The sequence below is a fragment of the Euphorbia lathyris genome, chromosome 3 (genome assembly GCF_963576675.1).
Source record: "Euphorbia lathyris chromosome 3, ddEupLath1.1, whole genome shotgun sequence".
Taxonomy (NCBI): domain Eukaryota; kingdom Viridiplantae; phylum Streptophyta; class Magnoliopsida; order Malpighiales; family Euphorbiaceae; genus Euphorbia; species Euphorbia lathyris.
Genome location: NC_088912.1, coordinates 17,164,872 through 17,181,460, shown reverse-complemented (window position 1 = coordinate 17,181,460; position 16,589 = coordinate 17,164,872). Strand labels below are relative to the sequence as shown.

The 16,589-nt window shown below is 30.2% G+C and overlaps 1 protein-coding gene and 1 pseudogene across 8 annotated transcripts; one reads left to right on the top strand and one right to left on the bottom strand.

Annotated features, from left to right (window-relative positions):
* Positions 1 to 738: 738 nt before the first annotated feature.
* On the bottom strand, positions 739 to 8,269 carry LOC136223528 (uncharacterized). 8 transcript variants are annotated; one of them, XM_066011574.1, is made up of 11 exons: positions 7,507 to 8,267; positions 6,467 to 7,035; positions 5,381 to 5,477; positions 3,278 to 3,412; positions 2,883 to 3,150; positions 2,299 to 2,429; positions 1,968 to 2,212; positions 1,694 to 1,851; positions 1,396 to 1,506; positions 1,140 to 1,307; positions 739 to 1,031 (listed from the first exon to the last, which is right to left on the bottom strand). In XM_066011574.1, the coding sequence occupies exons 2-6, from the start codon at positions 6,622 to 6,624 to the stop codon at positions 2,371 to 2,373; spliced, it is 717 nt and encodes a 238-aa protein (XP_065867646.1). In that variant the 5' UTR covers positions 6,625 to 7,035; positions 7,507 to 8,267; the 3' UTR covers positions 739 to 1,031; positions 1,140 to 1,307; positions 1,396 to 1,506; positions 1,694 to 1,851; positions 1,968 to 2,212; positions 2,299 to 2,370. The 8 variants fall into 8 exon arrangements, with proteins under 8 accessions (XP_065867646.1, XP_065867645.1, XP_065867649.1 ...); XM_066011573.1 differs by having other exon boundaries at positions 1,968 to 2,429; XM_066011577.1 differs by lacking the exon at positions 2,299 to 2,429 and having other exon boundaries at positions 740 to 1,031; positions 6,467 to 6,590; positions 7,507 to 8,269.
* Positions 8,270 to 10,422: 2,153 nt separating this feature from the next.
* LOC136222549 (protein DETOXIFICATION 49-like) lies at positions 10,423 to 11,688 on the top strand (annotated as a pseudogene).
* The last annotated feature ends 4,901 nt before the right edge of the window (positions 11,689 to 16,589 follow it).

The following is a 16,589-nucleotide window of genomic DNA, read 5'->3' as shown; positions in this document are numbered from 1 at the left end:
ATCGGCCCAAAATAAAGAAAATAATGTATATGTTTTATAATAATGTCTGAAATTAATCTAAATTATCAACGTTAGGGTTAAAATTGCTCTTGGATACAAATGTTATGGGTAAAATTGCACCATTTTAGACGTTAGGGGTAAAATTGCTCTTGGCCTAAAACGTTATGGGATTTTTACATTTTAACCCTTTCAATTTAAATGTTTTAAATATAGCAATAAATATAATTAAGTCTTTCAATTTTACCTGTTTTAAGGATCAAACCATTCATCTAATATTTTTTAACATTGAGTCATTGATTTTGATTCCGTTTTGGATTAGACCCTTAGTAAGGGTTCAATTTGAAAAAATAATTGATCAAGGATTTGATCTTTAAAACAGGTAAAATTTTAGGGTTTAAATATGCAATTTGTCTTTAAAGATGGGAAGTTTAATTTTCAAAAATAAATAATAAATAAATGAATAGAGGAAGATGTGATAACTAATGTATAATATTTTAATTTAAATTATTACCTCAAATTTTTAGGTATTATCTTCAATTTAAAATATAAATTTTGATTCATAATATTTTAATACCATAATATTTTCAGCTGTTTGTTATTTTTTAAAATAGTAGTTTGTTATTGGCACACAGCAAATCAAAACCAATAAAAACAAAATAGAGATAGGTAAAAAAAATTTGAATAAATAGCAACAACTGAAATATAAAAACTTAAGAATCTCAATAAATCTCAACAATAAATGTAACTGGAAAATAATAGATACCCAACAAACACATAGAAACATAAGAATAAAAACACAATAAAAAAATAGAAATAATGTTCTAATCAGAAAATGAAATGGAAATTTAAATGACTCAATTGCATTTTTCAACTTTAATCTTTTTGGTGGAGACTTTCGAGGTTGAAAATTCATCTTCAGCGCTACTACTTTCATCCAAATCTTGAACATGCATTACTCGCTTTGTCTTAGAACTCGTAGGTGTTATTGAGTTGTCGAGTTCCTGATTATCACCTATACCACCGATTGATTCCTGAATTTAAAATAAACAATTTTTTAAACATTTTAATTGTTAGAGCTATGAATACTTGGGAAAAAATAAATAAATTATTTGCAAATTGTAAAAAAAAAAAATCCTTACTTCATTATCTTCTTTTTTGGTCATTAACGTGGGATCATCGGAAATATTAACTACCGTCAAAGTTGAGCTTTCATGCTCTAAATTGTAGTCATTAATCCGAATTTTGAATGCAAATTTTTTTTCTAACAACGCGTTTAATGCTTCTGGATATTCATCGGTGGAATTTTCCTGTACATTTTATTTTATAAATAATGTTAAAATATGCAATTATCCATTTATAAAATTTTAAAATGATTATAACATATGATTGACAAACCTCATCTTGGCTTCCTTTGAGATCAGAAGCAGTTTTTCCAAAGCTTCACGATCAAACAACACAAATGAAGCACTTGATGTTCCATCAACCACACGAACTTGGAGCTTATATCTAAAAGTTGATATTTACAAAATCAGACGGAACATTGTTTTAAAAGATTATAATATATACATAATGTAATGGATATATTATATAGACAATCTAATTAATTAATCTTTTATTAAAAAATTATAAAATAAAATTAATAGTATAGATTTATAACAATAAATATTTTTTAATAATTATGGAATGAAAGTACCTCAAAACAGCAATGATGTTGGATTCCTTACATTTCAAGCAAATGTATTTGTTGTCCTCTAGATGGACTTTTCTTTTACATTTGCTACATGAAATGTAATACCAATTGTATTTTGGTTCAATGGAAACAACAGTTGCTACCACAACGCAATAGCCCACCTAAATGATTAAAATGGGTTTTAAATTAATTTATTTAGGTTAAAATTCAGGAACGAAAAAAATTAGATATATAATGTTTTGATAATGAAACCTTTTATGGAACCAAATATGTTTACCTTGTTTGCTTCTTGTATCTCTTCCAATGTTGTTGGTGGACAGTTGGAGAAATCATTTGTACAATTAGTTTGATTGCTAAAAGAACCCAAACTTACATGGGTTGATTCACGATCCATCGAGTCCAAACTGTTGCATTATAACTTATATAAATTGATTTACCTTTCTTTGAATTCAACAATCTCAGCATAATCATCGCCATGTAAAATTTTGGAAACCGAAAATGCATTTGATAATTGTGCAAAACCTAAAAAATAATTTATAAAAATAATAATTCATATTTGTGAAAACATTATTTAATTGTCAATATAGGTAATATAATTATAAATTTACCATTAAACTATCCAATCTTTGCATATCGAAGAATGATTACTATTGGAGCATTATTGAGAGTAGCATCAGATGCTATGTCCATGATTTCATTTGCATAGTCATCAAACAATGTGCAGGAAATCGTATTTTTACTACAAATTAAAAGTCAAAATAGAATCTATAAATGATATGACATTAATTAATAAAGATAAAAATAAAAAAAATATACAAATACTTATTCTCATTAAATAGAAACTCATTTATTGCTAGTCAATAAATTTTAGTGGATTATAATAAATTTAAAGTATATCTAATTTTAATATTCCACGTGTGATTTTGTTTAAATAAGTTTTGCAGGATGTACAAATATATATCATCGTTAAATATTATTGGTCACTGAGTTTGATTATCCGTCTTCTAGAATCTTTCCCATTTTTGTTTATAAAGTTAATCATATGCCCAATGTCTATTACTTCTGCAATTATATCTGTCAAGTCACTGAGTTTGATTATCCGTCTTCTAGAATCTTTCCCATTTTTGTTTAATATAATCATGTTACAAAATCGAAATTAATTGGATGATTTGTGATATATTAAAAAACTTACCAACCAAAAAATCGACATCAATAGATTTTGCAAGAATAGTATCTATAGATACAATTTCAATTTTTTCCTCCTTAATTAGTGGATAACTTATCTCCTTAACACATGTTTTGGACATAAATTTCAATTGATATCGGTGTTTTGATGCCCGATATATCCCTGCATTTTCTGCCACCTGAAAAAACTCAAACGCATATGTCTTCCCCTCTTCTAATTCCTTTGAAAACTTGAAGAAGCAATTTTCTCGAACTTGGGCTTCAATAGTTGAACCCTATAATTCATAAAAAAAAACATTTCTATCAATACTTATCAATTTTAATTTGATTCATTAATTTTATGAAAGATGAATATAAAAATTTATATTGTTAAAAAATTTAAAAATAGGATGAATTAATTACCTGTTCATCCAGAAAAACCATACCCATGTTCTTATAACGACCACTCCATAATCGTATAATTCTTGCTTTAATTCTCCATTTCTCTTTTGTTGCATTGATGTCCGAAATGCAATCATATTTTCGAGACATTGTAAACTAACAAAAATCAATGAAACCAAAAAATATTATGAGTGTATATATGAATTAACAAATTAAGAGATCAAAATGGAGAATCAAATTTATCATTAAATTGAGATTACAGATTAAGAGGAAAAAAAAAGAAAATCAATATAACCAAAAAATATAAACCTTCAATCTGCAATCCCTTCTATGTTATCTAAAGACAGAACTCAGTGACTTGAAGAATTAAAATCAGTGAACATAAAGTAATAGATAATGGAAAACAATGGAATTGATCTTGGGAAAACCTAGAAGAACACAATCCGCTGAGAGATATTTATGTAATTAGAAAATACAGTACAAAAGAAAAACTTGAACAGTTTACCTCTTTCCAAAAGTCGGAGATTGTCACAAATGATAGAGAAGTGAATGATAAGGGAACTGCTTAATAAGAACAGGCGAAGAAAGAAGAAAAGATCGAGGGAGAACTTAGGAAGGAGACCGATTGAATGAGATCGATTGAATGGGGAGTTATGGACATAAATAATTAATCTGAGCATACAGAAGAAGAAGGAAGGAGTGGGGTAATTGAAATAACTGTCTAAATACAGTTTACGAAAGAAAGCAGGTTGAGGGGGAAAGAGAAAAATGAAATTAAATAAAAGAAAAATTAAATAACCTTGAAAATCTATGGGAAGGACATGTAAGTTTTGGAAATCTTAATTTTTGCCACATCAGCATTTACTCTATATTATTGTATTTGATTTACAATGTTTTACTGGACATATTCTCATATTTATGAGACTTATAATATAATAATCATGTGGATGTAGTTCAGTTTCTTATGGATATTCAAATTAATAATAAGAGATTTTGGGTATTCTATAAATTATGAATTTGTGATAGAAGTATCTAGAAGGAGAATTTAAGATTTCAATTTGGATTAAGGTGCAAAAATATCCCTAACTCAGGAGCAATTTTACCCTTAACGTCTAAAATAGTGCAATTTTACCCCTAGCGTTTGTAACCAAGAGCAATTTTACAATTAACGTTCATAGATTGGATCAAATTGATAAATAATTCATCAAACTTTCTTCTCAGCCATGAATTGTGTCATCTACTCTTTACACGCATGCCATTTTATCAACGTTAGGATTAAAATTGCTCTTCGATACAAATGTTATGAATAAAATTGCACCATTTTAGACGTTAGGGGTAAAATAATTGATCAAGGATTTGATCTTTAAACAGGTAAAATTTTGGGGTTTAAATATGCTTTTTGTCTTTAAAGATGGGAAGTTTAATTTTCAAAAATAAATAATAAATAAATGAATAGCGGAAGATGTGATAACTAATGTATAATATTTCAATTTGGGTTAAGGTGCAAAAATATCCCTAACGTTTTGGATGAGAAGCAATTTTACTCCAACATCTAAAATGGTGCAATTTTACCCCTAACGTTTGTTACCAAGAGCAAATTTACCCCTAACGTTCATAGATTGGATCATTTTGATAAATATTTCATCAAACTGTCTTCTCAGCCATGAATTGTGTCATCTACTCTTTACACCCATGCCATTTTATCAACGTTAGGGTTAAAATTCCTCTTGGATACAAATGTTATGGGTAAAATTGCATCATTTTAGACGTTAGGCGTATAATTGCTCCTAGCCTAAAACGTTATGGGATTTTTACATCTTAACCCTTTCAATTTAAATGTTTTAAATATAGCAATAAATATAATTAATTCTAATCAGAAAATTAAATAGAAATTTAAATGACTCAATTGCATTTTTCAACTTTAATCTTTTTGGTAAAGAGCAAAATGAAAGACATTTATATATGTATTTATGTGTGTTTTGTGATGCAGGTGATCACTCTGGATATGGGTTATCTAGTTGCTGGGACCAAGTATCGTGGAGAGTTTGAAGAAAGATTAAAGAAGCTTATGGAAGAAATCAAACAAAGTGATGATATCATTCTTTTGATCGATGAGGTGCATACCTTAATTGGAGCTGGAGCAGCAGAAGGGGCAATTGATGCTGCTAACATCTTGAAACCAGCTCTTGCAAGAGGTGAATTGCACTTACAGACCATCATACTATAAAATGATAAAGATCATTATGATCATTATGATAAAGATAATTTTCAAGAAAATTACACGATTAAGATAATCTGAACTGCAATACTGCAAACTTAGAAACCCATGAAGATCAAAACTACTAAGGAGCAAATTGATAAAGATCATTATGATCATTATGATAAAGATAATTTTCAAGAAAATTACACGATTATAAAATCTGAACTGCAATACTGCAAAGTTAGAAACCCATGAAGATCAAAACTACTAAGGAGCAAATTGATAAAGATCATTATGATCATTATGATAAAGATAATTTTCAAGAAAATTACACGATTATAAAATCTGAACTGCAATACTGCAAAGTTAGGATACAATTTCCAATTAATATGCTCTGTAACTTCCTCAATTAATCGGGATTCATGCCTAGATATGATGAAATACAACATAAATATACAATTTCTTCATATATGCTATGCAACTTCCTCAATTAATTCAGATTCATGCCTAGACAATTTCTTCATAATATGCTCTACAACTTCCTCAATTATTTCAGATTCATGACTAAATATGATGATAAAATAGCATATATAGTCGGCACAGTCTGCAACTTCCTCAATTAATTCAGATTCATGCCTAAATATGGTGATAGCATACAATTTCCAATTAATATGCTCTGCAACTTCCTCAATTAATTGGGATTCATGCCTAGATATGATGAACAAACAGCATAAATAGACAATTTCTTCATATATGCCCTGCAACTTCCTCAATTAATTCAGAACCATGCCTAAACAATTTCTTCATAATATGATCTGCAACTTCCTCAATTAATTCAGATTCATGCCTAAATATGATAAAATACTGCATAAATAGTCGGCACAGTCAGCAAATTCCTCAATTAATTCAGATTCATGACTAAATATGATGAAAAAACAGCATAAATAGTCGGCACAGACAAACAGTATATTTATTTCTATCGAGTAGTGCTTTATATATTCGTGGAGTACCTGTTATTGCTTGAAATTTCCCTAGATAGATCGGCTGCTTCTGCCAAAGCCGATTTGCCCAGATAGATCGGCGGCAAGCCGATCTCCATTTCTCCACCTTGTCTACACTGTCCGTGAATTGCTGCTTCAGGAGATGAGATATGATGAACAAACAGCATAAATAGACAATTTCTTCATATATGCTCTGCAACTTCCTCAATTAATTCAGATTCATGCCTAGACAATTTCTTCATACATTTTCTTCATAATATGCTCTGCAACTCCCTTAATTAATTCAGATTCATGCCTAAATATGATGATAAAACAGCATAAATAGTTGGCACAGTCTGCAACTTCCTCAATTAATTCAGATTCATGCCTAAATATGATGATGGAATACAATTTCCAATTAATATGCTCTGCAACTTCCTCAATTACTTGAGATTCATGCCTAGATATGATGAACAAACAGCATAAATAGACAATTTCTTCATATATGCTCTGCAACTTCCTCAATTAATTCAGAATCATGCCTAGACAATTTCTTCATAATATGCTTCACAACTTCCTCAATTAATTCAGATTCATGCCTAAATATGATGATAAAACAGCATAAATAGTCGGCACAGTCAGCAACTTCCTCAATTAATTCAGATTCATGCCTAAATATGATGAAGAAACAGTATAAATAGTCGGCACAGTCAGCAACTTCGTCAATTAATACAGATTCATGCCTAAATATGATGAAAAAACAACATAAATAGTCGGCACAGTCAGCAACTTCCTCAATTAATTCAGATTCATGCCTAAATATGATGAAAAAACAGTATAAATAGTCGGCACAGTCAGACAGTATATCAATTAATTAAGATTCATGCCTAAATATGATGAAACTGCCTAAATATGATGAAAAAACAACATAAATAGTCGGCACAAACAAACAGTATATCAATTAATTAAGATTCATGCCTATATATGATGAAACAACAGCACAAATAGTAGGCACAGACAAACAGTATATTAATTTCAATCGAGTAGTGCTTTATATATGCGTAGAGTACCTGTTATTGCTTGAAATTTCCCCAGATAGATCGGCTGCTTCTATCAAAGCCGATTTGCCCAGATAGATTGCTTGAAATTTCCCCAGATAGATCGGCTTCTTCTATCAAAGCCGATTTGCCCAGATAGATCGGCTGATTCTGTCAAAGCCGATTTGCCCATTTCTCCACCTTGTCTACGCTGTCCGTGAATTGCTGCTTCAGGAGATGAATCGCTGCTGTCCGTGATTCGCTTCTTAATGATAAAACCTATCGCTGCTTAATGATAAAGCTGTGAATCGCTGCTTCAAGAGATGAATGGCTGTTGTCCGTGAAGCTTATTGATAAACCTGTGAATCGCTACTTCCTTTCGCTGCTTATTGATAAATCAAGAAAAAAGGCTAATATCCATAATTTGACACCTCAGCACTGGACAATTCTGAGATAGGACATGTCAGCAATACTAACTACACATTTAGCATATTGTATAGATATGCTAGAATCCAGACTAAATATCTGTTGAACTTTTGATTTTTTTAAGACCAAACTAAATTATAATGTTGACTCCAAAATGTTATTCGAGAAACTTAAATTTCCAAATTGAGGAACCGATTTTATTTTTATTAAAACCTATTAAAACAAGTGATCAACAACTCAAATTGTATAACTTCAATTATATATAAAATTGGAAGATATGATAAAATTGGGCAGAAAAGCTAATCTCGAGAGTTACATTAATAAATAACAAAATCTCAAAATCTCAGTTGAGAGAATGGATTAAGAGGCCAGACGCATGATTCCAAGAAAGCCTTTCCAAAAAGTTGAAAGTTGTCAATGTTGGCTTCAACAACCTTATAAAACCTCCATTCCTCTCACAGGAATCTTGCGTATGAATGGAAACACACATAATTACATGAGAACTTCACGTGAAAAATGGGAGGACCGCCACGCCTTATAAAACCCCCCTCCTCCTCTCCCTTTTCAAATGTCACGTCCGTGTCTAAATTTCTAAAATTTATCTTTTGATATTAGTAGATATTATAACTGTTAGGTGTGTGATTTTTATTTGGTGTTATAGAAAAAGTTTGGGGTTAATTCGATGATTTTAAATGTAAATTAAAAGTTTATGGTAATTTTTAAAAGATTATATAAAGATGGAGAATTAAAGTTGATATTTGCTAAATTTGGATATATATTCCAAATTCTTCTGGAGAATACGATGATCATCTTCATCTTCTTTTCTTTTTTTTTTTCTTTTTTCTATTCCTTTTAAAATTCATCAATTTTCTCTGAACCGTTTCTCCATCGTTTCTTTGATTTACGGAGATTCGACCGTCCAAATCACTTGATATTTAAACCATAGCATCCTTATGTATAGTTCTAATTTCTAACCGAAGAGTTTTGAGTTTCGGAAGTGTTTGGACGGGAAACGTCTTAGACAGAATTTAGAGACGAATCGGTCGGGTGTATTTTGTTCAATTGTAGCCAAGGTAAGTAACTATCAATTATATTTTGAGTTTTATGTATATATATATATATATATATATATATATATATATATATATATATATATATATATATATATATATAATCAAGGAATTTTCAGAAATTGATATTTTAGGGTTATGCAGAAATTTTGTAAAATTGGGATTTTTCATGATTTTGCTTTTTATTGTGAAATTACGGTTCAAATGAAGCTATTGATTATGATTCTATGTGAATTTCAGATTTTACTTGATTATGTTGATTTAAGGCTTAATTTGGTTGATTTATATATATATATATATATATATATATATATATATATATATATATATATATTGAACAAAATGAATTTGATGATTTCTTACGAATTGTTTTTGGATTGAGAAATCTGGTGCGGTTATTGTTGTTATTATTTTGGATTGAAGTCCAAATATGATTTTTATGATACAAAAGGGCTAATTGAAGCCAAATGATTTATGGTTATGAAATAGTTTGGAATTTGATTGTGAAAGGAAATTTGAGCACGTTATGATTTTATGATTTTATATCCATCGAGAGTTATCCGGATCGGTGGTTTTATATTTGAAGACCATGTTCAGTGAGGGACATGGCCTGTGTAAACAGTCTGAAAGACCTATTGGGTATGGCAAAAAAGTGTCGGGTAAGACCATATGGGATAGGCAATGTTAATAGACGTCTCGACTATATATGTGGTTATGGATTGATACTTAAGGGGAGAAACTCGAGGATGGATACAATGTTTTAAGTTCATTTGGATTATGTTTTCGGTTATGATTGATTTTGATATAAGGTTTTGAACTCAAGAATGGATACAATATTATATATTTTTGGTTTTTGGTTTAGTACTTTGACTATATTATGAACTTAAGTTTTGAGTATATTTTATAAGGTTTTGATTAAATCACTTTATAAATGTATATATACAGCTATGTTAAGTAAAGTTGGTTTTTATAGCTGATAGTTTCTTACTGAGATTTTTGTCTCACGTTTTTAAATGTTTTAATGTTTTTAGGTGATAAAGTACAGGATATAGAGAAAGTTACCGACCAATTAGGCGAGGTTTGGAAGTTGGCTGCTTATTGTTAGAATTATGGTTAGAACGTTGGTATTGCATTGTAATATAATGATATTTGGTTAAATTGGAGACTCCTACGTATTGATTATGATCTTTCTATTTCACGCACGATGGCGATTGAGATCGTTTAGGGTCGGGTGTGACATCAAACCCTCTTTCCAAAATCAATTCAACAATGTGCTAGCCAAATTCACCTCTCTTATCCTGCAACAAATGCCAAGAGTAAGAGGACCACCCCTCCAACATATTCTCCATATTATTAACAACAACATCTTATAGAAAAGAACCCCCAAAAAATAAAGAAGAAAAAGTACCCATATTTCCCTTGTTGTCGCTGAAGCCATTTCCATTGCTAAAATTATCTTTTCAATGATACTCATCTCGGTAGGCTCGGCGAGCTTTCTTTAGCCGGTGGTTCACTTGCTCTCGATTTCGCTAATATAACTCGCTATTCTATTCTCTCTGGTTTAGCTATGGGAATGGAACCCATTTGTGGTCAAGCTTTTGGTGCTAAAAGCATACCCTTCTTGGCCTCACTTTACAAAGAACTATACTTTTACTTGTTTTAATCTCTTTACCCATATCTTTATTGTGGCTAAACATGAAAACAATTCTCCTTTTTTGTGGTCAAGATTTGGCTATTGCTACTCAAGCACACTTATTTCTTTTTACTCTATTCCTGATCTTTTAGCTTAATCTTTTAGGTTAATCTTTTCTACAACCTTTGAGAATCTAACTCAGAACTCAATCTATTACCTTACCTTTAACATTATGTGTTCCTCTATCAATTTTTTTGCCACATACCTATCAACTACTTTCTCATTACACATTTTAATTTGGGCATCACTGGTGTTGCTCTTAGTGGGGTTTGGACTAACTTCAACCTCATAGCTTCTTTAATCATTTATATACTCATCTTCGGCGTTCATAAGAAAATCTAGGGTGGGTTTTCGTCCGAGTCTTTCAAAGAACGAAAATCGCTTCTCAATTTAGCGATTCCCAGTTGCATATCGATTTGTCTTGAATGGTGGTGGTACGAAATTATGATTTAGCTATGTGGGCTTCTGTTAAACCCGAGAGCAACCGTTGCATCTATGGGCATTTTGATTCAAACGACTTTATTAATCTACATATTCCCATCTTCACTAACTTCAGTGTATCAACGAGAGTAGGCAATCAATTAGGAGTGAACCAGCCAAAAAGGGTAAAACTTGCAGCAACTGTAGGACTATGTTTCAGCTTCGTTTTGGGGTTTTCAGCACTGAGTTTTACAATTATAGTGAGGAAAATTTGGGCGACTATGTTCACACAAGATAAAGCGATAATTGGATTGATATCACTTATTTTGCCAATTATAGGACTGTGCGAATTGGGAAATTGCCCATAAATAATCGGGTGTGGAGTTCTCCGAGGGACAGCGAGACCCAAAATTGGGGCAAATATAAACTTGAGTTTTTTTTTATCTGGCGGGCATGCCAGTGGCAGTGTGGCTAGGGTTCTTCAGAGGTTTTGATTTTGAAAGGTTGTGGTTAGGGCGATTGGTTGCGCAAGCATCGTGCATGGTGACGATGTTGGTTGTTTTGGGTTTGACAGATTGGGAATTTCAAACACTAAGAGCTAAATAGTTAACCAGAACTCTTTTGTTGTCACTACTGATGATGATGGAACCAATGAGGATGATTGTTGTTATAAATTGGGTGATTCTAATAGGGGAAATTACAAAATTGGATCAAATGGGAGACACATTTACATATTTAAACCAATTACCCAACCTACTATATTTACCCAACCTACTACATATCTAGACTATATTATTTTGACTTTCTGAAAATACCCCAGACCTTTCATCTTCCCCTTCCTATCTACGATTTTCCCTCCCCCTCCCTATATATCCTTACATCTTCCTCCTTCCTTTATATTGAACTCATCACCCTCCATTTTCTTCATCATCATGGATGTCTCTTGTTCTTCTCGTTATCTATTGATTCTTCATCTTCCTGTTTCTAGAAAATTAAGTCATGGTTCTTTGTTATCGGCATAATTTATAGCATTTTTCGTACTTAATTACTAGTTATTTCGTACAATTTCAATAAGTTTTAATGACAGTTTTTATATATTTTCATTATTTTGCGTGTCTAAGTCATTTTCTCATGTGTTTTCAGGTATTTTCACAAGTTTTCATCACAAATGATCAAAGTCGGGACTCAAAACGAAGTTTCGGAAGCAAAACGGAGCCAAAAAAACTATTTTTTCACTTTATCCCAACCTCGTCGAGTTGGGGATTTAGTGAAGTTTATTCACTTAAATCCCTTCACCTCGTCGAGGTGCAAGAGCACCACATCGAGGTGGGCGCTGTAAGTGAAAGTCCTTTCGTTCATATGCTAAATTGTATTATACCACTATTAGATATATAAATATATAAGTGTCTATTTCTTCTCTTTTTTAGAACTATTTTTTGCTTTTTAATTCTAAACGTGAAATAAAAAAGTGTGGTAAAATTTCTAAATAACTACTTTTAATAGAAAAATCAACTAACATTAAAAAAAAAAAAAAAAAAAGAAGAAGCAAATTAATAAAACAGACTAATTTTTTTTACCAAAGCCTATAATACAATTTACCATATGTACAATTTTTTAATATAAAATGTTTTGAAGCCTCTGCTGACATAGAAACCAATGTTGGTTCAAAATTCACATAATGATTTTGCTTTAGAAGAGAAAAAAAGAAAAGAAAAACATTGGTTTCTATTTTCTAGTTAGTTGTTTTTTTCCTGGCAATTGTTTTTCTTATATGCACTAGTTAGTTCTAAGACTATTTTTGTTTTTCTATAATTTCAATGCTAACTTCTTAAAAATAAAACATTTTTACACATTTTTTTTTATTTTTAGTTATAATTTTTTTTATTTTCATAAATTAAAATTTAATTCAGACATTAAGTTATTTAAATATAAAAAATAAGAATTTGATTTTTTTATAGAAAAGAAATATAATAAAAATAAATTAAAAAATGTTATGAAAATAAAAAAATGCTTTAAAACTAATTAACAACTAGTTCGACCTATATGGTACGTTGGAACGAATGATATATGCATGATATGAAATGAATGATGTGGGGACGGTATGTTATGACAGAAATGTGTTTGCATGAGGACGAACCGAATAGAAGACATACCGACTTCAGACCTCGAAAATCTAAAACACGAGCTCCGCGAACTCTCGATATTTATCCGCATATTTTATCTTTAACATTTTCATAATTTGAATTATAATTTACATTATTATTATTATTATTATTATTATTATTTCCATTTAATATTAGTATTTTAGTTTACTATCATTATTAGTTTGGTTTTACTATGTTATGTGTTAATAATATCACTATTTTCACATTATTGTCTCTTTAATTATCACTAGTACAGAAATGACTTATACCTACGCCAGGCCCGTTCCTGAGCATGGGCAGGAGGGGCGCCTGCCCAGGGCCCAAGGATAAGAAGGGCCCCAATTATAGTAATGTATTAGTACCTATTAGATTATAGAGGAAATTACATAAAAAAAAAATCAAGTTTTAAATTTTATTTTACATTTAAGCAATTTCTATTTTGTGTTTTTATCATTTCATACTTTTATTTCTAATTTTGTCAAATTCAGTTATTTTTTTATTATTCAAAAATTATAATTTTGGAAAAAAAAAACGGAAAAGTGAAATACAAAGGTGGTGAAAACCTGAAAAATATGACAAAATAAGAAATTCTTTATTAAGTTATGAGGAAATTGTAAATATACACTTGATTATGATTTTTCTGTAATTCACCCTAACTTATACTTGATTAAATTTAGAAAAAAAGTTATAGTTGATTAAAAACGTTGACATTAGATTCTTTCCAAATTAGTTTTTCCAAATAAAAAACGTTGGCATCAATCATTAAATAGTCTTTCTAAATTCCCTAATTTATCTCGGATTCTTTCCAAATTTTCTAATAAAAACTTTGGGCATCGATTCCCTAATTTAGCTCAAAGTATTTCTATAATTATCTTTCCCACCTATCAATCCCAACAAAAATTTATAATTTATCTCTCCCTTTTTTAATCACACTTCAATCCCAAAGAATATTAAACATTAATATTATGTTACATCCTCCGTCCATCTTCTCAATTCATCAGCTATATAATCAATTTTGTTTTCTAATCACCTCAATGTGAAACTTCCAATTACTAATAGCCTTTTTTGTTGTCTTTGAGAAACCCTATCAGATTCTGATTTACTCGGTCTTCAAAAGCAATTTGGAAAAAGCGTATCAAAATCTTCCAATTTCAAGAACTTAGGCGCTAAACCTCGTTAAATGATGAGATTTTCAAATTTGATTTTTCATTTTTCTGTTATCATGCGTTGTATCGTAAAGAGCATAAAATCTATTAGAACTATTTCATAATTTATTAAATTTAAGAAATTTACTTCTAGAAATGCTCATAGACATCATTTTCATTTTGTATAACAAATTGGGTACTTAAAGCAATATAAAATGTTTTTATTAGATATTAGTGTCATTTTTAAGTAATCTTCTTTTATATAATTTACTTTTCTACTTTTTTTTATTTCCACTTATTTATTAGGGCCCCATTTGGTAATTCGCCCCCGGGCCTCTAAAATCTCAGGATCGGCCCTGACCTACGCCTAAATAGCTACTATTGCAATTAATAACCGTAGCTAAAGGTTATTGGAGTCGGTTGTTTATTAGAGTTGGTTTATTGAAAGAACCCGACTCTAAATGTCGTAATTTAGAAGTTCACGTGTTTTTGAAGGTCATTGACATCGATTTTTCAATAAAGGGGTCATTAGCGTCACCAATGTCGATGACCCTCTTTAGAGTCGGTTATTGAAATACCCGACTCTAAAGACCTAATATATTGAAAATTTAGACTCTATTTTCCGCTCTTCTCCTTGCCAGAATGTTTCCACGATCTGCTTCTTTCTTCTTCTTGCCCTAAAGACCCATTTACACTCCCGTTTGCATTCTTCTTCGAGTTGGTGTTCGTTGGAGTTCAATTTTGTGTTCGTTCATTAGCGTTAGTGTCACATCCGTGTCCCTAATTTTAGTTATTATATCCTAATATTAGGTTGTATTATATTTATTTATTGATTAGAGAGTTAATTGAGTATTATGGATATAGTTTGGAGGCTAATTTTAAGCTTTAAATGTAAAATTAAAAGTTTATGGTAAGTTTTAAAAAAAGTTAAATGTTAGGGGGACCAAAAAGGAGATTTTTCCTTATTGGAAATCTAAATTTCAGATTTCAATACATGCAATTTCGTGCATCAATGTGGTGTCTTCCCCCATACACTCAACTTCATCTTCTCCATAATGTTCTTCTCCCATTCTTCTCCTTTAAGCATCATATACCCAGCTACAATGATCCTTTGATATCCGGAGTTTCTGTGGTCCGATTGAGCCGATCTTTTTACAGTAGGTTCTAGACATCCTAATACACATTGTGGTCGGTGTGATTTGGATTTGGAATTTTCTATGATGGATTCGACCTACACTGATTAGAGGGGAAAATTTAAGGTTTAATGTGCTAATTCTCTCAATTATGGCTAAAGTAAGTAATTATCAACTACCCTTTTGAGTTTTTATGTATATATATGTATATATAACTCTATATTTTCCAGAAAATTGAATTTTTGTGGTGATTTTTGACATGCATTTGATTAATTAGAGTTTTTATGATTTAGTTTTTAACATGAGCTTAAAGTTAAGTTCAAGTAATTATATATGTATTTGCATGTCAATTTCAACCTATAATATATGTTTATGTATATATGATTTGAGTTTGGTTTTGATGAACTTAGTATATTTGATTAATATTTGTGTAAGATTTGATATTTTGAAGAGTAAATGAGTGGTTTTCTATAAATTTATTTCTCAAAGTAAATTTTAGTTTTAATTAAAGATTGTGAAAATAGTAATTTTGATGAATTTATGATTTATTGAAATAAAGTATATATATGATGATTTATGTGTTTATTTTTAAAAAATTGAAGTTATTATTGATAAATATATCAATAAATTATTTATTGGTGATTTTAGTTCAATAATGAAGTATGATTTAATATTTTGGAAATTGATTGAGTAAAGGTATTGAGAAAACTTTATGATATTGATTTATGAGTTTTATATATATATGTTTACATATATATATTTCTGATTTTAAATTATATTATGAAATTATAATATTTTTAGTATCCATCAAGAGTAATCCGGATAGGTGGCTTTAATTAAAGTCCGTATTTAGTGAGAAATACGACATGCGTATACAGTTGAAAGACCTATCGGGTATGGTAAAGAAGTGTTGAGTAAGACCATGCGGGATAGGCAAAATTATGAGATATCTCGGTTCTATTATATTTTGGGGATTGATACATACGGGGATTATCTCTCGGATGGATAGGATCTATAAAGTATTTATTGATATACGATTTATGAGGTATTTATTGATATATGGTTTATGAAGTATTTATTGATAT